The following is a 25,803-nucleotide window of genomic DNA, read 5'->3' as shown; positions in this document are numbered from 1 at the left end:
TGTGCAAAGACTTAATCCCGGGACAATTGTTGAGTTCGAAACTCAACATCATTATGTGAATGATCGAATGGTTCGCGATCGCTGCCAATTTTACCGAGTCTTTTGGACTTACCCTCAGTGTATTAATGCAGTCAAGTACTGTAAACCAATTGTCCAAATTGATGGTACTTTCTTGTATGGGAAATACAAGCAAGCTTTATTATTGGTTGTGGTCCAAGATGGAAACCGCAATATTCTTCCTGTTGCGTTTGCCCTCGTTCAAGGAGAAGACACTAAGTCTTGGGCTTTTTTCCTTAAAAATTTACGTTTACATGTTGTCACCAGGGAACGAGTATGCATTATTTCAGACCGAGGAGCCGGGATAAAAGCAGCAATGGACTCTTTGGGTACAATGTATAGACCTCCACATGTTCAACATCGTTATTGTGTCCGTCATATTGCTGCAAACTATTACGGAAAATACAAGAAGAACGATGAACGTCAGTTAGTCGTGCGGATGAGTATGTTACTTTTTCCCAAATTTTCTATCAATTTCTTATTACTTATTTATACTTCATATTAACTATTACATATTCCTAATGGCTTAGGTTACGAACTCTTACCTCAAAGGTTTGAGTCGATGCTACAAGAACTGTTTGGCAAAAATAAGAAGGGGTGCGAGTACATTATGGACATCAGCAAAGAAATGTGGACAAATGCATATGACGGGGGGTATCGCTATGGTCATATGACAACAAACTTGGCTGAAGCAATAAATTCAACCTTAAAGGGGGCGCGTCATTTACCAGTCACGGCGTTGGTTAAAACGACTTATTTTCGTTTGGGTCAACTCTTTGCAAAGCTCGGTGGACAAGCTCTTACTTGGATGCAAAACGGACATATTTACCACCCAAGACTAGTAGTTGATTTACAGAAAAAAGTGGCTGCATCAAATGGGATGTTAGTTACAAATTTTTCTCGCACCCGTGAATTGTTTCGTGTAACCGAAATGCCACGTCCGCTGCAAGGGATTGAAGCTAACTCTTTCAGAGTTAATCTGCAAGAGAGGTGGTGCGATTGTGGTTTCTTTCAAGCACTCAATATCCATGCTCTCATGTCATTGCTGCTTGCTCACATTCGCATTTGGACTACAAAAATTATGTTGATCCCGTATACCAACTTTCACAAGTATTCAAGGTATATGAATTTGAGTTTCCGCCCATAGGAAACGAAAGAGACCCAAATGAGATTCAAACTTGGCTTACAATTGTACCAGATCCATTGCTATTGAGGGACTCAGGTCGTCCAAAATCTACTAGAATACATTGTGATATGGATATTCGGGAGAAGTCAACAGAACAAAAACGATGTGGGCATTGTAGAAACATCGGGCACAATAGAAAAAAATGTCCAGCTCTGTTATCATCATATAACCGTTAACTCTTATGTAATTAATATTGTATTTAAATGAATGTTTTTGTTTCTAATAATTTAATGTTATTGCATTTATATAATTTGTCAATGTATGTACACCTAAATAATTTTTTTTAACTTTTAAATACATAAATATATTTAATATATTTATTTAATATAATAATTAATATATTAGTTATAATTTTTTTTTAAATATAATAATAATTCCACCTTCTAAGTAGAGAAAAATATTAAATTAAACAAATTAAAAGTTATTAAAAAATTTATGTATACGATGACACATTTCATGTTCTGATTGGAGGATTAAATTTATTAAATTAAATTTTTAATAAGACTAATTTTATAAAATATGTAAGTCTTGAAGATTAAATATGTAATTATACTAATTTATTAACTTATGCATCAATATTTTCGTTAAATATTGATATGAGATGACTAGATTGATAACATTTAAATAATTAACTGATAAAATTAATAGATCGATAATCAAAATCAAAAATAATAATATAACCATATGTGTAATATTATAATTTCATACATTTTTCCTATAACTACAATAAAGTCAAAACTGGTTTTCATATATTGTTATATCATATTAATGTAGATAATTTACTCCACCTTTAACACATATTAACAAAATACATTTGATAATTCTTATATTATAATCGAAACATTTTACATAATATATTATTAATTTATAATAATAATAAAAATAAACTATTTATTATAAAACAAAATATGTGTCTGCTGAGTTAGCAAAGGCGCGTCCCCGATGACGCGCCTTCCACACGTGGCATCCAACTCAGCGAAAACACGGGTAAAACGCGCCTTTGCCAACTCAACAGAAAGGGTGCTACTTTTGGAAATATTGATCAAACGGTGTCAGAAAGGGAAAATTTAAAGCAAACGGTGTTGTAATTTAGCCTCGTTTTTAAGCTTTCATCTCCTTTCCAGCAACTATTTTCAAAGGAGAAGAAAACTTGAATAAATGGGGTAAGCATCACGGCTTTACAGGGCATGTTCTTTCTCTCATCAGTGGAGGATAATACCCCAAGAACTCAAATGGAGAAATCAACCAGCATTTTGAGAAGATCGATCTTCACTTTCCTTCAAAATTACCACTTCTTCACTCTAACACCTGCTCTTCTTGCTTTCCCTTACTCTGTTTCACTTCTTCTTTCGCAAATATATGTTACATCTTCTTCTTTGCTTCAACCGATCCAGGCTCGCCTCGATGATCTTTTTCAAGCTTCTGGGTTCCCTTATTCATCAGATTTCTTCACGCTTCTCAGTTTAAAACTTTCCCAAACCATCTGTTTCTCAGTTTTCGCATTTCCTTTCACGTTCTCTTTCTTCCTCGTTGCCAAGACCATCGTTATCGAACTCTGTTTCTGCCATGGGAGAACCTCGAAGAAACCTTAGTTGTTTTCATCGGTTCTTTCACTCTACAAGCCCCTCCTCGAAACCCAAATTTGTAATTCCATGTTGATCATTTCGACGAATGCAACGTCTCTCTCCGTTTTGTTCTTCGAGTTCAATTTGATCAATGGGTTGGGATGGTCTTCCCCTGGTTGGCTTCATTTATTGTCGGCTTTCGGGGCTGTTTTCTACTCTCTGGTTCTGGCGAATACTTTCGTGATTTCAAACATCGCATTGGTTTCATCGGGAACGAACAAATCTGGTGGATATGAGTCGATTCTAAAAGCTTGTGTCGTCATCAGAGAAAGAACCTCGACTGCTTTATCGTTGGCTTTGCCTTGGAATCTCGCACTGGCGGGCATTGAAGCTCTGTTACATTATCGGGTCGTGAGAGCTTACGGCAATGATGATTTCAGCTGGTTCTCGATGGCTTCGGAAGGGATTTTGACAGCTTACTTACCTCATTCTGATTCTGCAAATCCAGCCAAGGAAAAGAGAAGGTAATTTTTGTTTTCTCGATCTCGTCTATCAAAATTGTAGGTGGTATAACATGGGGCATTTTTTAATTGAGACTGCTTTTACAAATGATGGATATTGTATCTGGACTGTGGTTTATCATGAATAAATCATGGGTGTTTTATTGGTATCGATTGGCGACAATGGATTCTGTTGAGCATTTACATGATCACTTTGAATAGAAGTTAAATGGTATAGGATTGATGCGAGTTGAGAACGGAGGATAGATTGCATTAAGTTCTCAAATAAATGGGCTTTATGTGGTTAATTTATTAATTCCTAGATTATTGTAATGCTCGTTACAGTCAGAATCATTTTATGCAATCATGCTAAAAACCGTTGGTTGCCTAACCCTTAATTGGTTCCCATTTCAATGAGGTGTTTAAGTTCTTTCTCGTATAAGGTTATATTATTGATGATCAATCAATTTAACACCTGCTATTAAAGGCCCTAAATGTCTGAGGACGAAATCCCATTTTTTGAATGAAAATGGAACAAGGAACGCTCATGCTCTATTTATTTACTTGTTTTCATTTGCTAACATCAGACTTTTTAGAATTCAACAGCTTTTTGGTGTTTTAAGTTCTATGAGTTTAGTTGTTTAAATGTATGATAGCCTAGCATACATTTCAACACTTGTACGAAAGTGTTAGTGTATTCCATGATTATAATTCCCAACAGGAAGGCTAATGGAATCGAATTGTTATTGTTGAACCCATAGTCTTCAAATTATTTACCTTTGTTGAACCGAACTGTTAATAGTCTTCATATTTATTTATTTGTTTATTTTTATTCTTATAATCTAACATTCTTTTTGACTTTTTTTAGAGAAATTCCAGTAAATCAGAGTTAATTAATTTGAATCGAGTTTTTTAAGTTTTAATTTTCGCAATTAAGACAACCGACAAATTAATTGGTACCGAAAGGGCAGTACAAGGGTGCTAATCCTTCCTTGACTGTAACCGACTCCCGAACCCGATATATTTCTGGTAAAACACAGATCAGGTAAGATGGTGTTCGATCTACCTAAATATTTTTTTAATGATCGGTGGTGACTCTAACCCAATTATTCAAATCGAAACCCAATTTCGAGTTCAACCGAGAGACGATTCCGACAATATGCTTACGGGAAACCTTGTGATTGCTTCCGGGAAACCTTGTGATTGCTTCCCGACAATGTTTCCTTGATGGAAATGGATAATGACTCGTAACATTTTAATCATTATTTATAATATCAACAAATCTAGGAAGTGATCTTTAAATTTTGAGTTATGACCTAACCTAATTGTCACCGTATAATGTATGAAACTTTCTTTTCTATATTTTTATCATAATTGATTGGACCGTATAATAATACATAATTCAGAACTAGGATGAATCGAGATGTGGTAATAGTCGTCCCCTTAAAAATTTAAATTATTGTATATTTTAATAATTTTATGCATTTTTATTATAATATCTTTTCACCTCTAAGATTTTATAAATTTATCACTCGTAAAATTATAAAAAATTTATCTCCTAATATAAAACTCTATGTCCATCCTTGCTTAGGTCTATCTTTCTAAATATCCGTAGGGTTATAATTCTTCAAAATTCTGTTACTTTCAAGAAAGTTTCACATATCGATATACACTAATAGTATGCATTTTTGTGGAGTTGATTTTTTGTATTAGCAAATATGAGAATAATTATATGGTTTCAATCTGATCATCAATTTTTTTGTCAATTAGACTATTTAATTATTTAAATGATGTCAATCAAGTCATCAACAATTAACATCTAACGGAGGGGATGATGTGATAGTTAAAAATTGATGTAATTACTAATTGATCCTTATTACTTATATATTTATTAATTTAATCTTAATTTTAATTTAACAAATTTAATCATCTAATAAGATGTTGATGTGTTTCACTAGTGTCACCAAACAAGGGGTTTGGCTTAGTTGTTAGCGTGTCCCAAAAAATTCCTTAAACTCCTTGGTTCAATTTCTCTCAATTTCATTATTCTTCAATTCATTTGTCACAATCTAATTGGAGGAAAATCTATTGAATTAAATAAATAAAAATTAAGAGAGAAAAAAAACCATCCAATCAAATGTGTAAGTAACATGTATTACCATCTGATTAGGAGATTAAATTTATTGATTTAAATTAAAATTAAAATCAAATTGATATAATATGTAAGTAACAAGAATCAAATGTGTACTAATTTTTTTAACTGTCACGTCACATTCTCACTTAAATATTAACCATAAATGACTTGATTGATATTATTTAAATTGTTTAATGATCCGATTAATAAAATTAAAAGTCAATGACCAAATTAAAATCTTCATAATTAAATGGTCAGAGATGTAAGTTACTCTATTTTTAAATTATACTTTAATGACCTAACTCGATTAAAAAATGACAATTTTGTTGAACTTAATTTGAACAGATATAAACATGTCTATGATTGCTAAGGATTGCTGTCAGTCAGGTCCAAGGTATTATCATGTACAATAAGAAATGGAAGTACCAAAAACCAACTCTTTTCAACTGATATTATATTAAATTAATGACAAGAAAGAAATATCTCACTTCAACTTTTTAGGGCAATAATGGGATGTTAAAGAGGGTTGAGGAACTCAAAAGAAAATCATTTATATCTTTGACTTTTATCTTAGGGCTGTAGGAGGTCCGTTTATGAGATTTTAGTGGTATAGAGTTTATAAAAATTAGACATTTAATAATAAGCATCGAAAAAATTAAATTGTAAGAGCGAAAATAAATAAATAAATTTGTTTGTAAATTAATTTTTAGTACGTTTAATAAACTATCTAATAAATACATAGTTATCTCAGATATTTTCAGGACCCTAAGCGAAACTAAAAGATAGACCCTTATAAAATGAAAGTATATTCTAATACTTTAAATAATTAATTTAATATTACGTTAATAAATTGTATAAAATGATTAAATTAAGGGCTTAAACTATAAAAGTAAAAACTATGATTGAAAAATTAGAGACCTCAATTATAAAGGTAAAGTGATATTGAAAAAATATGGGCATCAATTTTAAAGGTAAAAAAGCGAGATTGAAAAAAAAATTGGGGCCTAAATTATATGAGTAAAAAATAGGATTGAAAAATTTTGTGACCTCAATTATAAAGGTAAAAAGTAATATTGAAAAAAACAGGAGCTTAATTATAAAGGTACAAGGTGAGATTCAAAAAACTTAGGATCATCAATTATAAATGTAAAAAAATAGGATTGAAAAAAAGGCCTCCATTATAAAGATAAAAAGTAGGATTACAAAAATTAGGGATCTTAATTATAAGGATAAAATACTAAAATTAAAGAAAATTAAAGGGTTAAATTAAAAAAATAAATAATATTATAAAAAAAATTAGGAGCCCCATACAAAATGAGGGGCATGAACAGTTGTTCAAGGTGCACCCCTAATAGCAAAAAATATATATCTAATTTTAATGAAAAGTGAAAACTAATTTAAAAATATCGTATCAATATTGTTCTTGATTTTTTAATGATGAATAACCAACAAAATTAAAATGTAACGTTAAGTATAATTTAAAAAATAATAATAATTGAATAACCAAAACAAAAAAAAAGAATAGATGAGTGACTAAATAAATAATTTATTATTATTTAATTATATATGAATTTTATAATTTTAGCCCCGAGCAAGAGGGGCTAGACAAGTGCCCCTCTTGCTCATGCTCAAATACGGGCCTGGCTGCCTTTAAATACCAAGTATAGCAAAAGTTTAATGTGTTATCGATTGATTACTGGTTAATAGCAGTGAGTAATCACTCTCACCGTGGGTGCTCTCCAAAGAGATAAACGGTTGGCCATGAAACGTGCTCCGATAGACTATCGAAGTTTGAGGACCACTTTAAAATATATGTTATGGTTTGAGGATATCTTATGTAATAAATCCAAAAGTATTGAAAATAGAAAAATATCAAGAATCCAATATCTTGGGAGTAAATAAGTCTAGAATGCATACATTGGCAGAACGAAGGACTTATTCATCATTGACAGATATAGCTATCTACCTTGAGGTTGATTATGATGATGATGCATCCATTAAGTCTTATTACCGAGGGTCTAATTCAGTGATGGATGCGTCATTGATAGTCCATGGCATTGATTGACTGGTAGATTGATCAGATTCAAGCCCCTTGTATGGCATCATCCCATCTGTCCTACTGTGAAGGACAAATGCTGGCTTTGCAGGCACTGCCAGTGTGTCTGAGTAACTATTAAGCATTAGAACAACGGTAGCCATTGTAGGCCTATTGGCCGGATCTCCTTGAACACATAATAATCCAAGTTGAACGCATCTGACGACTTCGTTTCTCGAGTAATTATCCCTCAGAAGAGGGTTCAACAATTCTTGGGGTCTCTCATCTTTCCATAGTTTCCAAGCCTGCATTGGTTCATCAAAGATTCAATAGGTTCTCGATCAGGGTATTTGAACAAACAGGGCCAGAAGAATTATACTCACGTAGCTAATGAGGTCCTCAGCACCTTCTGTTTGATAGAAGTTACTGTTCCTTTGGCCACTTAAGATTTCTATTACTAGAACTCCGAAACTGTACACGTCGGATTTCCCCGAAAACTGGCCCTGCATTGCATATTCCGGAGACATATAGCCGCTGTTTTGAACAAGTAAAGATGTCAGCGCAATGGAGATGTTTGGCCATTCAACTATTAGGCTGCAATATGAAAAGAAGTCATGACTTACTAGGTTCCAACAACTCTTCTAGTCGTTCCTTGAGTTTGATCGACTCCGAAAATTCTTGCCATGCCGAAATCGGATATTTTGGGGTTCATTTCTCCATCTAACAATACATTGCTGGCCTTGAGATCACGGTGGATGATTCTAAGCCGAGAATCCTGGTGCAGATAAAGAATTCCGCGAGCAATCCCTCCGATGATCTTGTATCGCCTCGACCAGTCCAATTCTCCTTGTTTTGAAGGATCTAAAACAAATAAGCATATGTGTTAAACTAGAGCAGCCTTGAAAATCAATTCAAGTCAGGGTCTTGCCAAGTATGTGAAAAGTTACCGAAAACAAAGTAGTCCAGGCTCTTGTTGGGCACATATTCATATACTAGTATCTTTTCTTCTCCTTCCAAGCAAAATCCCAGTAGTCTCACTAGTTTTCTATGTTGAAGCTTAGCTACCAGTACCACTTCGTTTTTAAATTCCTCTGCACCTTTTCCTGAACCTCTTGATAACCTCTTAACAGCTATCTCTTGTTTGTTAGGAAGAACACCCTGGGAATATAAAAATCAGTAACATGGAGTTTATTCGATTTTAAATTTTTTGGATCATTTTGGTTTGAATCAGTTTGAGACTGAAGTTATTTTGGGTTTAAGTTGTTCATGTTTGAGTCGTTATGGATTAAGTTCATATCATTTTAGGTTCGGTTTAGTTTCGGATTCAGATCAATTACAGTTCGGAACTAATGGGTTCGGGTTAGAATCTGACGGAAGTAACAATACCTTGTAAACCTCACCAAAACCACCTTCGCCTAGCTTGTTAGCATCTGAAAACCTGTCTGTTGCAGCTTCAATTATGGTAAAATCATACTGCAATGAATCTACAGTGGTTATGTCATACCCTGATCACAACCAAAGAACAAAAAGTGTCAATTTTTTTTTTCTCTGAAAGACAAGGAAATAAATTTGTACAAACATGTCCTTTACCATTTTCTTCCTGCAAAGAGTTGTATTTCTTCTTTGCCCTCCTCTTTAACAGGCAGCACACCGAGAATAAAAGCAACATGATGACAGTAATTGGAACAACAATGGCAACAGTTATTGGCCATGTTCTTCGGCCATTCCGTCCTGAAAGTATAATATATACGGCTAATATGCCATAAAATCAAGAGAAAAGTGGAAGAACAAATGATCATGGATGAATATTTACCTGAACCTGGATGAGGCGGTGTCGCCGGAGGTGGAGGCGCGACTGCTGTTTGATTATAGAACGGGTAAGTTTCATATATGACGTTACAGCTCGGAGTCAGCCGTCTTCCTCCTTGGCTTCCTCTCGGAAGATTTGAAATTACGAACCGTAGACAATTATCACAATCCGTGCTTGACAAATCCCGTGTACACTGGCCGAGGGTGTACAGATTTAGAGCACTTGAAAAATTGGCCTCCACCTTTCGAGTCGCGAATTTTTTAGCACCCGGCGATGCGTTTGCGGCCTCGGTTTCTGTTTCATTCATCACCGCTTGCAATTGCCGATTGAAACGGTCCAGGTCGGTGGCATTCTGAGAGTTAGCCAAGGCGAATGTAGGTGCTTCAACCACACGGGAAAATATACTATAATTCGAGTACCGTAGGAGGCACTCGTCGTACCAAACCACTGCCGTTGTTTCAACGGGACAACGTCTAGAAATGTCATCGGCGGCAAACGTGACACAACCTTGGCAGACGGTGGTAGATAAATCCCCACGGCAAAGAAAAAGGCCGTACACCTTGTCAGCACCACCGCCTGAGGTCGTATTGTAGAAACCATTTGCCCGGCTGCCATTAGACGACAACGAAGACAATAAGCTATCGCGGTTGGCTTGGTAAGTGCTATTTCCGGAGAAAGTAGTGTTGTTCGGACAAACATGGTAGAGATAATTAGGCTGCTGAGCTTCACCGAGCAAGGAAATGACTATTACTAACAACAGGGTGATCAAGGCTTTGAACATACCCATTTTTTTTTACTTACGAAGAAAAAAGTAGGTTTCTTTCAGCTTTGAATATCATGAACAAGCGAAAAATTATGAATTTGTAAGGGTGGTTTGTGTTCGCCATTGAAGAAGGTTAGTTGAACCTTACTAAGGAATATCTGATCCAAGTCAATTGATTTTCTGCAGTGAATGGATGGGACGGATGTGAAACGTTATTTGCAATGTGGCTACGGTAACAGCATTCCATTGACTATGTCTTCGTTCTTTTAGAGTATTTAATTATTATATCTTTATGATACATACCTTTTTTTTGTTTTAGCATTTTTTTTATTTTACCGTTATTTTTATTTATTTGTTTAGGATTGGATATAACAATAGTCGCGTCTAGTTATTATTTATTATTAAGTTAATATTCCTTATTTTGGATCTTTTGATTGAATTTAGATATACAATTTGCGTTTGTGGATTATTTTCTCATGTCGTTCGATTTTGATTTGTAGTTTTTCAGTAACCCTTCAATTGCTTCATCCTTTTTTGATTCGTTTATCAAGCACTCAGATCTTTTTGTATATATCTTTTGTTTGATTTTTATTAAGGTTTTGACATTTTCCTTGTATGTCATTGTGTGGTCTTAGATAATTAATTTTCTTGTGGTTATAAGAAAATATTCTTAATTATATATTTAATTTACAATTATAATAATAAATCTTCGTTGTGATTCTAAATATTTTATATTTTCAATAAAACTAGTAACTTATATAAAAATAAAATAAACTAATAAACTATCATTTCTCCGACAATTATAGAACGCACAAACTAAACAAAAAGAAATAAAATAAGAGATTACAATGAAACTATTAAAAATTTAATTAAACAATTTAAAAAAATAATAGATACAAATAAATATTTTTATCATATGTAGAAGATAAATACTATCGATGCTAACATAAAATAATGATAATATCTTGACAAACTTATTTTATTACCATTTATTTGTGACTTATCTTTAATGATTGTGAAATCTATCAACATAAGCATATTAATTTGAAGGAATAAATAAAACATTAATATAATAACTAAATAAACGTAAATTAAAGGTAGGGATGTAAAAAGTTGACCCAACTTGTAAAATCGACTAAGATCGACTCGAGTCAAAATTGTTTGTGACCTGAGCGATGGTGATCCAAAACATACTTGAGTCTGAACTGGTATTAACCTGAACTTAAGTTGGACCTGGAAATTATGGATATTAACCCGACCTGCACCCTATCTGAGAATGACGTGAACCTGAATTGAACCAATAATATGATAATCGAACCCGACCTGCATCTTACTGATATGAACATGAACCCGAGATTAACCTGGTAAATAACTGGTATTACTCGACATGTTATTAACCTGACCTATAATTGACTAAACATGTAAATAATTCTACTTGTTATTGACATAATCTGATATTTACCTGACTTGATATTTAACTTACTTAAGTTATAATTAATAAAGTTGTGAGATTTTGAATTTATAATAAACTATGAAAATTAATATGATTACTTCTAAAAGTTAAAACAAATTGTTAGTTATGATAATTAAATTAATAAATTTATTTTCTATATTAATTATAATCTTTATATTATAAATCTTAGTTATAATCATTAAATTAATTCCATTAAACAATTTATTTATTGAACATTGTTTTCTTATATTATATAAAATTAATTTAAATATTTATAAATTTAATTAATTTTTCATGTAATAATTAATTAATAATTTAAATATAATTTAACATAAATTTTTTAAAATATCATATAAAATTAAATTATTTGAGATTAAAAACTTATATATATATATATATATATATATTATTGAAAGTATAGAGCGGAATTGAAAATTTAGATGAAAATTGGAAAATTTTGAGAATAGAGAGAATTTGGGAATTTAGAGGGAAGGAAATTTTTGGGAATAAAGTGAAATTGGAAATTTAGAGGGAATATAGAATTTTGGGAAGTTGGTGCCACGCCTAGTGTCTAATAAGATATTTTGGGTTACTTAGACTCATGCTCCTCCAACAATCATGGTTTTTTCACTTTGTAAATTGGTTTTTAATTTCTTTTATTTTAGTCATGGTTTAAATGTAAATCTCTTTTTGAATTTTCAATTCGATGCAATTTAATTGTGTATACATTTTAATTACTTTTAATTTTCCTTCTTTCTTTAATGTGCATAATTATTAAATGCAAATGTTAATTTTAGAATCTTTTATTTTAGTCACTCATGTTTAATTATATATATATATATATTTATACTTGTGTACATACATCACATTTATATACTTACATATATATGTATATATATATACATTCTTATGCATATATTGTATACTTATAAATATACTTATATATTCTATACTTTATATATATATATATATATATATACACACACACTTTTTATATATAAGTATACATATGCATATATATATATATATATATATATATATATATACATATAGTATTTTTTTCTTTTATTTTTTAATAAATTGTGACATGCATAAATATATGAAGCACTAAAGGCCATTGACAATTCGCAAATCATAGTCAAACAACGTAAAAAAACTATCCACGAACGCTAAACGCGTATCCAAATCAATCTGATGGATAAAAGCAGGGAAGATCATCATGATAACAAATAAGCGCTATCTTGATCAGTCATGACGAAGTCAAATCCAACCCTGAGAAAAAAGATAAACGAATATAACGATAAAAAAACGTAAGCGACCAAAAGGTAGAGAAAAATGTACCACAAATACAGAGATAAACGTGCAATAAAGGCATAGAACATGTCACAAAAACATATATATTCTTATTAAAAACTAAAAAACAAAGAAAAAAGATGACTGGCGGGTGGCAACTAGTATCAAAATCAATGCCGTCGCCGGTTAAATAAAATTAAAGAAGACAAAATTGAATTAATCAATAAAACTGACACAAGTTGTAAAGAAAAAAAAAAGAAATAGGGAAGACAAGGAAGAAAACGGCTAGAATTTAGAAGTAGAGTAAAAAACTACTACAATATATATATATATATATATATATATATATACACACTTGTATATATGCTTATATTATATAGTTTATATTCTTATATATTATATACTTATATATGTAATTGTATATTATATATATACTTATGCTATATAATTTATATACTTTATATATACATTGTATACATATATTATAAGTATAATGTATATTTATATTATATACTTATATTGTATGCATAAGTATAATATACACTATAATATATATACATGTATTAAATTATCATAGCATTCATCATACATATTATATTATTATTATAATATATATACACATCACTGCAATCAAATAAAGGAATGGCCTGGCAAGCTACCACTATCCCATACCGATCACGGGCCACCACGCCGATCGTCGATCTTCTGTCCAGACGAGAGCAAACAGCATCAACATTTATTTTTAATGACCGAGTCCGAGGGTTTGCACCAGATGTTAGATGGTGTTCCTGAAGAAGACACTTTTAAATTTTATCTTAAAAATAATATTACAAAAATAGATAAAATATACTAAAAATAGAAAAACGTCCATTGTTTTTATTAAAAAGACTTTTTTTTTGGGGGAAAACCCAAAAATTCAAATATACTGAAAAAATAATAAGTTGGGAAAGAAAGATAATCACCATCACGTTTATTGGAAAAAAGATGCGTACAATTTAAGACATTTGAATAATGTGGTTTAGTTTTCATGATGATATTTCACGCGTAGCCAACCTAATACTTTGAATTACTACCTTAATGTGACAATTTATGTCTGTAATATAGTCGTCTATATGTAAAAGATGATATGACATAAAAATTTAATTAAATATTTTAATATAATTCAAAGATTTGATTGAATACTTCGGCCTAAAGTTAAAAGGGCCTATTTAGTAGGATTCCATTTGACTTACCTGTGCACTACATATTATCACTTTCGATCTAGTGATAGAATATTATCAATAAATTTAATAATATATTATTAAAACTGAATTTAATTTTAAATTTTAAGATGAATTAATTGTACAAGAGATCTTTGAACTATTATTTCCCATTACAGACGTGCATATGAAGATTGTCCAACTACGTATTTTATTTATTTATTTAAACATACATTGTATTTTATCTTTATTTTTAATTTTTTAACTATCAGAGGTCTTCCACGGAAGCTGCTCTTAACCTAGCGTTTGGGGACAGCCGTTTGGGGACAGCCTACTACTCTACCTCCCCTTACCCCATTACATATGAGAATAGGGTTTTGTTGTTATTATTATTATTGTATATCAGGTGCAAAAACTCCTCTAATACAGAATTTAAATCTTCAATCTCTTCAATGTCCAAATATTCCAGTTTGGAGAAAGGAGGCAGAGTTGAAGATGATGACGATGGTGCTTTTAATGCTGTCATCTTCAACTTTAGTGTCTCTTGGAGTGGGTTCAACCTGGTTTTCGTCAACCTCAACTCTCCGACCAAACGGAACGGCGGCATAGAAATAAGGGTTAGGAGTTAGGACACAACTCGTGCAGCAGAATCTGAAAATCATATTCTTTCTCCTAAATGTACACATGCTTTGCAGTTCCTGTAGGTCATAGGTTGCAAGAAGCCTTTACACATACTTCTAAGCCTATTCTGAGTTTGTACCATACAAATATGACCTTATTCCTTTCTTTCTCCATCGCCACGCAAAAAAGACTCCCAATTCTTTAACGTGTCTTAATTCTTTCCCTGTGCTACAAATACTTCTTTTCCTCACCAAAACTCCCTCTAAAAACCTTCTCGATTCATCGAAAAACATGTCCGATTCCGTCAGGTTGCCTGTTCGAGACTCCCGGCCTCAACCCCAGGCCATCAAACACCACCACTCCGCCCGCTACTACGCGCATCGAGTTCACGAAAGCTTCACCGCTAAAGCCACCAAAGTGTTATGTGCCATATTCTTGTTCATTTTTCTATTCGTTGGCGTTTTCTTCTTCATCTTATGGCTTAGTTTACACCCTCATCGTCCAAGGTTCCATACGATAGATTTCACCGTCCCCACGTTGGCTCAACAATCAGTGCTGGACAATTCTCTAATAACGTTCAATGTCACAGCCAGGAACTCGAACCAACACATGGGTATCTATTACGACTCCATGGTGGTGTCGGCCTTTTATAAAGATCAGCGAATCGGGTCGAGCGCATTGTACCCCCCGTTTTCCCTAAACCCCAAGACAACTACGATCGTGCAAGGTACAATTGGTGCAGCAACGCTTACTGTAAACACCGATGAGTGGAAGGAGTTTATGAATGATAGGCAACATGGGACTGTGGTTTTTCGTTTAGAAATAACATCGGGAATAAGATTTAGGGTTTCGGCATGGAAGAGTAAGCACCATAAAATGCACGCAGATTGTGATGTTTCAGTGGGTTCCGATGGGTCGATGTTACCAGCTTCGAAGAACAAGAAATGTCCTGTCTATTTCACTTGATTTCTGTTCCATTTTGTTTTGGTTAGATTTGGTGTTGTTTGTCGATATTTTTTTAAGTATAAATCTTTATTTCAGTATTTAGTTTAATATTATTAATAAAGTTAATCTGATAGTATCATTAGTTGTTATTATCAAAATAATAATGATAATTTTTTACCATTATTTGCTTCCTAATCAAAATTATATGGACATTTAGTTAACTATTTTTAATCAATAATAAATTTACATCTAGTTTCTTTACTTTCTCTCTTTTGTGTGGTCTATGATTCATCCTTTTTTTTCATCTTTATTGATCGACGATAGCATAAACCTTGATGTTGGTTGCTGACCGTCGATATATTTTATTATCATTTTATTTTTATATTACATTTTTATTTTTCTCATATTTTAATTTTCAATAAGTCTATCTTTATGACACGTTTTTCTCTGTCTTTTGACACATTTTTTGTCGTTTGGTCATTATTTTTCATTTATGTTTTTAAAGGTTGATTTAATATCGTCATAACTGATCAAGATAAGACTTATTTATTTTCATACTGATCTTTCCTACTTTTGACCCTTAAATTGGATTTGAATATTTAGTTTGCATTCATGGATAGTTTTTTACATTACTCGACTCTAATTTGTGGTTTTATCGGTGACATTTCGATAGCTTAATTCCCTTTTGCAATTCATTTGTCAATGCGATCAAATCTTATAAAATAATCATTACACATTATAAAAACAATGATGAATTTCGATAAATTTAAAAATCTTTTTACAATAGTTTTATAAGTTTAGTGATCAATAATTTAATAAAATTTAATGATGAGACCAAAAAAAATCTGTTAACATAATTTGATGATAATTTATTTACCTGACCCTCAATTTAACAACATTAAAACCTAAAAGGAAGAAAAGAAGATTCTTTAATTATCTTTTAATACACTATTAAGTTTTGATGCACTCAATATCATCTTATAAAGCCATTGGTTTTTTTTAGATAAATGAAAGAATTTTATTCATTCGTAAGAGACCATCCTGTGCACCAACAAATATAAACTCGAAACACCAAACAACAAAAAATCCAACAAATCACCAAACCAAACAATCACACAACAGCCTAATAACAACACACCCCAGTTAAACTAGACCCCATTCCTCTGCAAGAGCACAAGATGATGCAGTAACTTTTACACACCCCCTTAACCTCATCCTAACAGCCTGCTTAATCTGCAGAACCAGCCTTTCAGCCTGCTTCAGGCCAATCTCATGGAATATATCATTCCTCTCCTATCAAATAAAATAAAGATATCCACACCAAGTCAACCTAACAACAGTAGCTCCCATCGATTTACCCCACCCATGACCCTGCACCCAATCTAACATATCATGCCAACCAACATCACCCCAATCACATGGCAAGGTCGCATGATCAACCCCCAAACATTCTTCGAGAAAATACAATCAGCAAAAAGATGATCTCTAATTTCATCATGATCTGCATAAAAAACAAAATCATTATTAACATGAACCCCCAAACACACATACGGTCCCTCGTTTTATTATTAGTATATTAAATAATAATATTTTTAGCGGCAAAGCAAAATAACACTCCAAAAGAAAAGAATATTTTAAACTAAAAGCTGCCTGCTTCAACCAATGAATTTCTTTAGACTGACTTTATTCTCACTCAAACTCGAGCACTTTTCTGTAGCCACAATTAAGCCAAATTCCATTCTAACATTTGCGGGAAACAATCTTGTTTTTCATTCTCTCTGCAACCATGTGCGAAACCAAAAGCTTCTACTTATGGCTTCTCCAAGTCGTTGGCCTATTAGGCCTTCTTGCTTTTTGTCTATGGCTAGCCTTGCGTCCCAGAAGCCCCACCTACACCATCGTCAACTTTTCGGTCCTGGAGGCAAATGACAGCAACGCATCCGATCACGGAACCATACATTACGAGCTCGATATCGAAAACCCGAACGAAGACTCTGGTATCTACTACGATGATATCCTCCTCATGTTCTATTATGGGGAAGACAAAGTGGGGAGCAAAACTATCCCTTCGTTTTACCAAGGGTGGGATAGAACTCATCGAGTAATCGACCAAGTGGACGTCGAGACGCGTCTTTGGACCGGCCTCCACAAGGCAATGATGAATGCAACGGCTGAATTAAGGGCCGATTTGTCGACGAAGGTTAAGTACAAGACATGGGGCATAAAGAGTAAGCACCACGGGATGAACAAGGAAGGGAAGATTCGTATAGGTAAAGATGGCAAGATATCCAACAAGAAGAAGAAAGTTAAACTTGGACATCCGTCAAAGAAATGGAAATTGCGGAGTACTCGATATCTCTCTAGCATTATTGTAATTTGATTTCTTCGATTAAAAATCAAATCTATTTATATTTATTTTTAAAAAAAAAATTAATTGATTCGATATATATAGGCTCATCCAATTAATAGATCTATGGTAAGGATTCGAAGATGCGCTTAAACAGCCTCAAGCATGACTTCCATTGAAATTTCTATGGATGTATACATTATTGTTATATATAATAAATAAAATATTAACTGATTTTGTTAAAAAAAAACTAAATTGGACTTTGGTTAAATTAAACTAAATGTCTAAATCCAGGCCAATATATAATTAAACAAAAGAAAGTCTATTGTGTTGTAGATTGATAGAGATTGATCAACTTTTGTATAGTTTCCTAGCTCTTTCCATTCAATTTACATTCACGGGCTTTCATTTTTGCTGTCACGACTAGCACATCGTAATTGTAAGGATCAATTGACTTATACACAGACAATTTAAAAATCAACTGGCTTTCCTATGGTGTTTTTCTTATGTGATAAGGATCAATGGATCTCCTGCAATGGCAAACTGCCTTCTCCTATAACAATATAGTTTAAGTCTCTGTTGTCTTATGATCAAAGCTAAAAGAGAGAGATGGGTTTTATTAGGAAACGCCTGCAGATATCCACAGTTTCCATAGACCTGTTACTCATACTCCTTTCCTAGCTTAACCATACAACTGAAGCTCAGCAGTCTAGTTATGTCTACCACTTCTGTCCAAACACCACCAATTTCTCCATAAGCAGCACTTACCGGACCAACCGCGATAGCTTATTATCTTCATTGTCGTCTAATGTCACCGGGGGAGAAGGTTTCTACAACACAACCTCAAGCAGGAACCCTGACATGGTATATGGCCTGTATGGATGCCTTGGAGATCTTCTACGAACGACTGCCAAGCGTGTGAAACCTTTGCCACCAATGACATTTCCCGACGTTGTCCCATTGAAAAAGAGGCCGGGATATGGTTCGATGGGTGCCGGATACGATACTCAAATCGAAATATATTTTCCATTGTGGCTGAAGCACCTAGAGTTGCCTTCTTTAATGGCATGACCGTGAGTCCGACTCTCACTGAGCAAGACCGTTTCGACCCGTATATTCCGAGTAGAATTAATGATACTGCTATCCTGGTGGAAACTGAAGCCGCAGGGGCCAAAAAATTTGCGACTAAAGAGAAGAATATTTCATGTTCTCAAACACTGTACACCCTTATCCAGTGTACTCCGGACTTATCAGGAACCGATTCAAACAGCAGTTGCTGCTCTGACCCCTTCAGCTCGAGGTTTGGCTCACGAAAACTTCCATTCTTGACTTTTCTCCTAGATTTTGTGTTGTTCATGACAACTGAAATCAGGATTCTTTACATTATTAATGTAACATTATATATATATCATGCTTGTATAGCAAATGTGCACATTCATCATCACGGTTGCCTTGTCATCAAGATTATCTTATTGGATGAATATGTATGGAAACAGGGGATAGATGGAGCATGGGGATGATCATGGCAGTCATATGTGCAGCAGCACTGGTTCTTCCACTTCTATTTGGTTCTAGCTTTGAATATACCCGATTGAAGAAACAGACATAAATCGGTAAAGCGCAGAAGAATTTCCAACCATAATATATTGATATCAAATTGTTTTTCAGTAATCAAATAAAGAATCGAATCAGAAACCCAGAATTTATTTCTTTTAGCAGATGAGGAAAGAAATAAATTCTGGGTACCAGAATTCAAAAGCAGCAGTCAGCTACTACAACCGTAGAAGAATAATCGAATCAGAAGAGTCTTAGTCTTAATTACAGCGTTAGATACGAAACTTGTCTTATTATCAAACCAAAGTTGTTGCTCCACCTTCTTCTCCGGTACCAGGGTTATCCTCACTATTCATTGATTAATTCTGCTGCTTTCCTTTTTTATTTTCCCTGATGAAAAAATTATGTTACGGGGTGGATGTGTGCATTTTGATGCGCAAAGTGCATTCGAGCCAATCAAAATAATCTAAAGAACAAACTCCTATATTCATTCCAATTTCCATGAATTGCATGAAGAACATGAGATTCTATCCTTATTTGATTAAAAAAAACAGAACAAACAAAGCAGACCAGGCCACAATACTTGTTGCAAGTTTATCTGTAACTTTTTGGGTAACTGTGACATTGTCTTCGATTTTCTCTTTTGCAGGAGCAGAAACATTCAACAGTCAAAGCATGCAATGGAATAATCTTGCTGGCTAGTATTAAAAAATTAATGAAGATGTTAATGTATTTTTTTAAAAAATAATCTTTTTATATTTTTTTCTCTCACATCAAACATTTAACTATCATTATTTTAGTGATTTGATTCAAATTGATAAGGTGATGACTCAAAATAGTCCGATAATTCACTGTGTTAATGGTAATCACGGGAAAAAGAAAGAAAGAGAAATCTTCATATTTTTAAAATAAAGAATGATTCCAATTGATCAGTATGTCTAATCTTCAATATTGAAATTTTTTTAATTGATCGAAGACTATTACTTGTAAATTTTGCGTTCCAAAGGGGATGAACGAAGAAATAAGTCTCTTTTTATTCCTTAATATTGTTTTCCCATGTGTTTTAATCTTATTTTCAGTTTAACTTTTTTAATATCATTCTGTTTAAAATAAAAAAAGGAGAAAATCAAAGAAAATCTTTTTTTGATTGTTTGGTATCTAACAATCTTTAATTTTTTTTTAAAAATAATCAAGGTATTTCATTTATTGAAAGTCGTATCAACAAACATCTTATCAATTATAGACTGAACAAATATAGTCAAGACCATCGAAGTAAAATATAACAATGATCGCTTAGTGATAGCATGATAAACAAAATCATTAACAAGTGGAGCAACGACGTACATAAACTGAATACACTAACGGCTTTAGGTATCAAAACAAGGAGGAGATAAACTTGAAGAATAATCAAAATGACTAACGAAAAAAACGATCTTCCCTTAACAACAATCCTAGCCGGCATATATATGCGATAACCAATGAACCTTATTATACAAACGAACAAAGGAACGAAACATCGGAAAAGTAACCAATTATGTATTCAGCAAAAAAACAAAAAATCAAAAAGAAGACTAATAAAAAACATATACCGAGAGTTTAAAACATGAGTAGCCATGATATCCTTTATTAAAAAAAGGGTCAAAAAGAAATTATTATTAAAAATACGATAAAAAAAACTAAAAATGGCATAGTAATGGTGGGAGAAAATCACAACCGCTGCCACGAAATAAAGAAAATTTAAAAATTACCCAATAAACTATATAACTTCTGCAGACCGATTTGTGAAAAAGTAGGCTTATCGTTTCTAATTTTAAATATCAATTTGGTTGAGATTTCTAGTCTTCCTTCTAGACGAAATTTGCAGGCGTTTTTATTTTAAAAAACACCAAAAAAATTATTTATGGGATAACTAACCAAAACTTCATTAATTAGAAAAATACTCCTAAATTACCCACATAATATTATCACGTTCTACAAAACGCTTTTAATAGACCTCAAGTTTTAATGGATGCGAGATTCATCAACTTTTTATATAAACTTATTTATTTTTTGGATAACGAAAACAATAAATGAATGCAACTCGATTTTCGTAACTCAATTTTCGTAAAATGTTATATTTGAATTTACATTTCACAGAACGCGTGGTCATTTTATGTGAGAAGTTTAGGGGTATTATTCTAATTAATGGTGTTTAGAGTTACTTTTCAAATAAATGATTTTTCCAGGTTTTTTAAATAATAACGCGAAATTAGCAGACAATAAAAAGTCAATGACTTGACTTTGAATAATTTATAAAGTATTTTCCTTTGTAGAACAAACCATATTAGTATAATTTATAAACCTTATATCTGTTGTCTTATGATCCAACCTGAAAGGAGATGACTTTCACAATCCTGCTAGTAATACTCCTCTCCTGGCTTAGCCTTAAATCGGAAGCTCAGCAGCCTACTTATATCTACCATGTGTGTTCGAACAACACCACTTTCACCGTAAACAGCACTTACCAAGCGAATCGTGACACCGTCTTGTCTTGGCTGGTGTCTAATACCACCCGCCGAGATGGTTTCTACAACACAACCGCAGGCAGCAGCCCCGACACTGTATACGGCATTTCCCACTGCCGTGTGGATATTAATACCACCTTCTGCCAAGCGTGTATCAACTTCGCCTCCGAAGACCTTACCCGACGTTGTCCCGTTGAGAAAACAGCGATTATCTATTACGGGGAGTGCATCTTCCGGTACTCGAATCAAACTATCGTTTCGGTTTTAGATGACACACGTATAGGTTATTGGCTCGACACACAGAGAAACACCAGCTTCACCCCGCAAGATGGATATTTCGACCAGGTAGTGTCGGCCGCGGCTGTGATTAGCATGAACGAAATATTAAACCGGGCGGAAAATCAACCGAGTGAAAAAAGATTTGCAGCGGTAGAAACCAATGTTTCAGCGAATCAAACACTGTACATCCTCGAGCAGTGTACACCGGACTTATCGGATACGGATTGCAGAACATGTCTGCAAAGATCGATAGCGAATCTAAGTTGTTGCGTCGGAAGGCAAGGGGGAGGAGTGTTGAATCCTAGCTGTAACATCAGATATGATATTTACCCATTCTATAATCAAACAGCAATTGCACCTCTACCTCCGGCTCCGGCTCCAGGTTTATCCTTACTGGCATAAGTTTTAAATTCAGTCCTTTAACTCTGATTTAGTATAATATCTGATTCTATCCTGATTTAATCAGAAGAAGACACACAAAACAATTCAAACTGGATCACAATACTTGTTGCAAGTTTATCAGCAACTTTCGGAGTAGCTGTGATTTCGGTCTCTGGTTTCTTTATCTGGAGGAGGAGAAACAATCAAGGTATGCAGCGGATTACTCTTTCTGGCAAGAACTACAGATCTTTCTTATATTCTCATGGCGGTCGCGCTTCGATTTTTTTACAGAGAATAGAGAAAATAGCCAAGGTGCTCAACTACTTGACTTGGTAGACGGAAGAATTCCTAATGAGCACTCAACGGAAACGTTTAGTGGAGAAAATATGGGCAAGTCTCAAGAGTTACCTTCAATTCAATTGGATATTTTACATGCAGCAACAAACTCCTTTTCTCATAATAATAAGCTCGGGGAGGGTGGATTTGGTCCTGTATACAAGGTAAATTATTTTAGGTTAAACTATAGTAAAGACCATTTTATAGTAAAGACCACCTAACTCTAGAGGGCCTATCATTTATATTATATAACATGAAGCTTTTGTTCGAGTCTATATCTGAATAATGCGTTACATAAATGAACGAATTATTCCAGGGCACACTAGAAGATGGTAAAGAAATTGCTGTTAAGAGGCTGTCTGGAACTTCAGGTCAAGGGCTTGTTGAGTTGAAGAATGAAGTCATGTTAATCGCCAGATTACAACATAGAAATCTTGTGAAGCTCTTAGGATGCTGCTTAGAGAAAAACGAAAATTTGCTTGTGTATGAATTCATGCCCAATAGAAGCCTCGACCTCTTCCTTTTCGGTTTGATCCCAAGACTATTATCTTTCTTATAAAGAAAAAATACTAACATTAAACAAAGTAGTGAAATGTTTTGCTTTTGATCTGCATTTATCTCAGATCCAAACTTATCAGCACAATTGGATTGGCAGAAACGATTCGTCATCATTAAAGGCATTGCCCGAGGTATCATGTATCTACATGAAGATTCTCGTCTCAGAATTATCCACAGAGACCTTAAAGCCAGTAATGTTCTACTTGATCATAAAATGAATCCGAAAATCTCAGATTTCGGTATGGCAAGAATTTTCGGAGAAGATAGGAATGAAGCAAATACCAAGAGAGTAGTCGGGACATAGTAAGTCTAAGTGCACTCATTGTTATTTATTGATTTTCTCCGTACTTTTTGTTTTAATCGTTTCGTACAAATTACTAAAACAGCGGATACATGGCACCCGAGTACGCTATGCATGGCCTCTTCTCTATCAAATCTGATGTTTTTAGTTTTGGTGTCCTGCTGCTGGAGATTATAAGTGGAAGAAAGAACAATGGTTTCCATCTTTTACTGAGTGGTGAAAGCCTGCTGACTTTTGTATGTTTTTCGTTTCTCCTTCGTCTTCAAACACTAGGTCTAATAAGCAAACTATCGTAATGATTTTTAAGCTCTGAAATGGTCCAGGCATGGAAACTATGGTCCAGAGGTTCAGGGATGGAGTTGATAGATCAATGCCTTGTTCCGTCAAGTGTGGCTTCTGAAGTTCTTAAATGCATTCATATCGGGCTGTTGTGCGTGCAAGAAGACCCATCGGTCAGGCCAACCATGTCATCGGTGATTTACATGTTGGCAAGCGATGGTACCATATCGCTTCCTCGTCCAACTGAACCAGCATTCTCTGTTGGACGTGCCATCGTCGAACCATCACAATCTAATTCAAATGATGGAGTTTGTTCCGTTAATGAGGTCACTATTTCGAATTTCGCGCCTCGTTGATTTCATCATTGCTTTAAGGTTTTTAGACCATCGATGGATTGTAAAAAGATCAATTTCATTTTGCAAACTTACGTAGCAAATACATCCTATCTTGATTTAATTTTCATAACTTCCTAACATTACTATTAACATAGTATTATTTAATTTATAAATTATAAACATAAATAATTATATTTATTTAACATAAAATCAAAGAAATTTATTTTTTATTATGTACATTTTAATCACATTCAACATTTATACAGTAAATTATATATCAAAGGCTGTAGCTGCTTTTATTTTTCTAATAAACCTACTTTGCTGAGAAAAAAATTGTAAATCAAATGAAAATCATACACGAATTTCATATTTATCCATAAAAATAAAGATTAACTAAAGTCACACGTCTTATTTATAAAAGAAAGGTCTAAAACCTTAACTAGTCTATCAAATTTAAAAGCGTCTTTGATAAAGAATAAAATAATTTCTCTGCCGCCGGTATTGAATATAGCATTTATGCTTTTGTGAAAACGTTACTGTAATAAAATAAGGATTAATATTAGATGTATTAATAGTGTATAATTATATGTATTACTAATGAATTAGATGATGAAATATTATAATAAAATAAATAATTATATAATATATTTTTAAATTATGACTTTATTTTAATTTGATATTTTAAACTTTAATATATTTTATACCAATCAGTAAACTATGATCTTATTTTAAATCGATCCTTAAAATTTCAAGACATTTTATTAATCTTCAAATTATTGATATCATTCATTTTTTATTATTCCATTCACACGTTGTTAATTCTAGTTGTTGAACATTTTTAATTTGTTTTAGAAGGCCATTATTGACCATATGACCTACTAAAAAATTCTCAAAACCTTTAAAAAAATATTAATTTTTGTAGAATGTCTCGAACTGAATCTATGGGTATGCAGAAACTAGTAAAGTTAACAACACATTAATGAAATTATCAAAATGAAATGATATTGATAGTTTGCATACTAATACAAAATATTCTAAAGTGTAAGATCCAATTCAAAATGAGATCACAGTTTGAAGATGATATAAAATATTTTAAAACTCAGAAACCAATTTAGAATGAGAATTATAATTTGAGGATCTCTTGTGCAATTGAATCATCCTAAAATTTTAAAATTGAATTCATTCTCTTAGTCATACATTAGTATATAATTAATTGATAGTGCATATAATTGTATTCTATCAGTGCATTTTTTGTGTAAAGAAAAATTTAGGTAAAGGATGAGTCCCTAATTTAAGGTAAGTGTATAATTAAGTCCTAATTAAAATTTACATAAAATTTTATAAATTACCCTGAGAGAGACGGTGATA

The 25,803-nt window shown here is 33.0% G+C and overlaps 4 protein-coding genes and 1 long non-coding RNA gene across 5 annotated transcripts; 4 read left to right on the top strand and 1 right to left on the bottom strand.

Annotated features, from left to right (window-relative positions):
- Window positions 1–7,409: 7,409 nt before the first annotated feature.
- On the bottom strand, window positions 7,410–10,074 carry LOC120183484 (cysteine-rich receptor-like protein kinase 10). The gene is made up of 7 exons (XM_039188166.1): window positions 9,291–10,074; window positions 9,068–9,214; window positions 8,864–8,982; window positions 8,425–8,635; window positions 8,101–8,338; window positions 7,861–8,011; window positions 7,410–7,782 (listed from the first exon to the last, which is right to left on the bottom strand). The coding sequence occupies exons 1-7, from the start codon at window positions 10,072–10,074 to the stop codon at window positions 7,450–7,452; spliced, it is 1,983 nt and encodes a 660-aa protein (XP_039044097.1). The 3' UTR covers window positions 7,410–7,449.
- Window positions 10,075–14,907: 4,833 nt separating this feature from the next.
- LOC120183428 (NDR1/HIN1-like protein 26) lies at window positions 14,908–15,582 on the top strand. The gene has a single exon (XM_039188128.1). It carries the CDS (start codon window positions 14,908–14,910, stop codon window positions 15,580–15,582), a length of 675 nt encoding a protein of 224 aa, XP_039044059.1.
- Window positions 15,583–17,299: 1,717 nt separating this feature from the next.
- Window positions 17,300–18,979, top strand: LOC120183427 (protein NDR1-like). The gene is made up of 2 exons (XM_039188127.1): window positions 17,300–17,932; window positions 18,590–18,979. The coding sequence occupies exons 1-2, from the start codon at window positions 17,348–17,350 to the stop codon at window positions 18,977–18,979; spliced, it is 975 nt and encodes a 324-aa protein (XP_039044058.1). The 5' UTR covers window positions 17,300–17,347.
- A 163-nt stretch (window positions 18,980–19,142) lies between these two features.
- Window positions 19,143–19,639, top strand: LOC120183485. Its single transcript, XR_005521947.1, has 3 exons — window positions 19,143–19,208; window positions 19,405–19,521; window positions 19,628–19,639. It is a non-coding gene; the product is annotated as an uncharacterized LOC120183485 (long non-coding RNA).
- A 2,201-nt stretch (window positions 19,640–21,840) lies between these two features.
- Window positions 21,841–24,476, top strand: LOC120183426 (cysteine-rich receptor-like protein kinase 10). Its single transcript, XM_039188125.1, has 7 exons — window positions 21,841–22,627; window positions 22,712–22,834; window positions 22,918–23,126; window positions 23,279–23,489; window positions 23,586–23,823; window positions 23,907–24,057; window positions 24,145–24,476. The coding sequence occupies exons 1-7, from the start codon at window positions 21,841–21,843 to the stop codon at window positions 24,454–24,456; spliced, it is 2,031 nt and encodes a 676-aa protein (XP_039044056.1). The 3' UTR covers window positions 24,457–24,476.
- The last annotated feature ends 1,327 nt before the right edge of the window (window positions 24,477–25,803 follow it).

This window comes from Hibiscus syriacus, unplaced genomic scaffold, assembly GCF_006381635.1.
Source record: "Hibiscus syriacus cultivar Baekdansim isolate YM2019G1 unplaced genomic scaffold, ASM638163v2 tig00112762_pilon, whole genome shotgun sequence".
Lineage (NCBI taxonomy): Eukaryota > Viridiplantae > Streptophyta > Magnoliopsida > Malvales > Malvaceae > Hibiscus > Hibiscus syriacus.
This window is presented reverse-complemented; position numbering and strand designations above follow the sequence as displayed.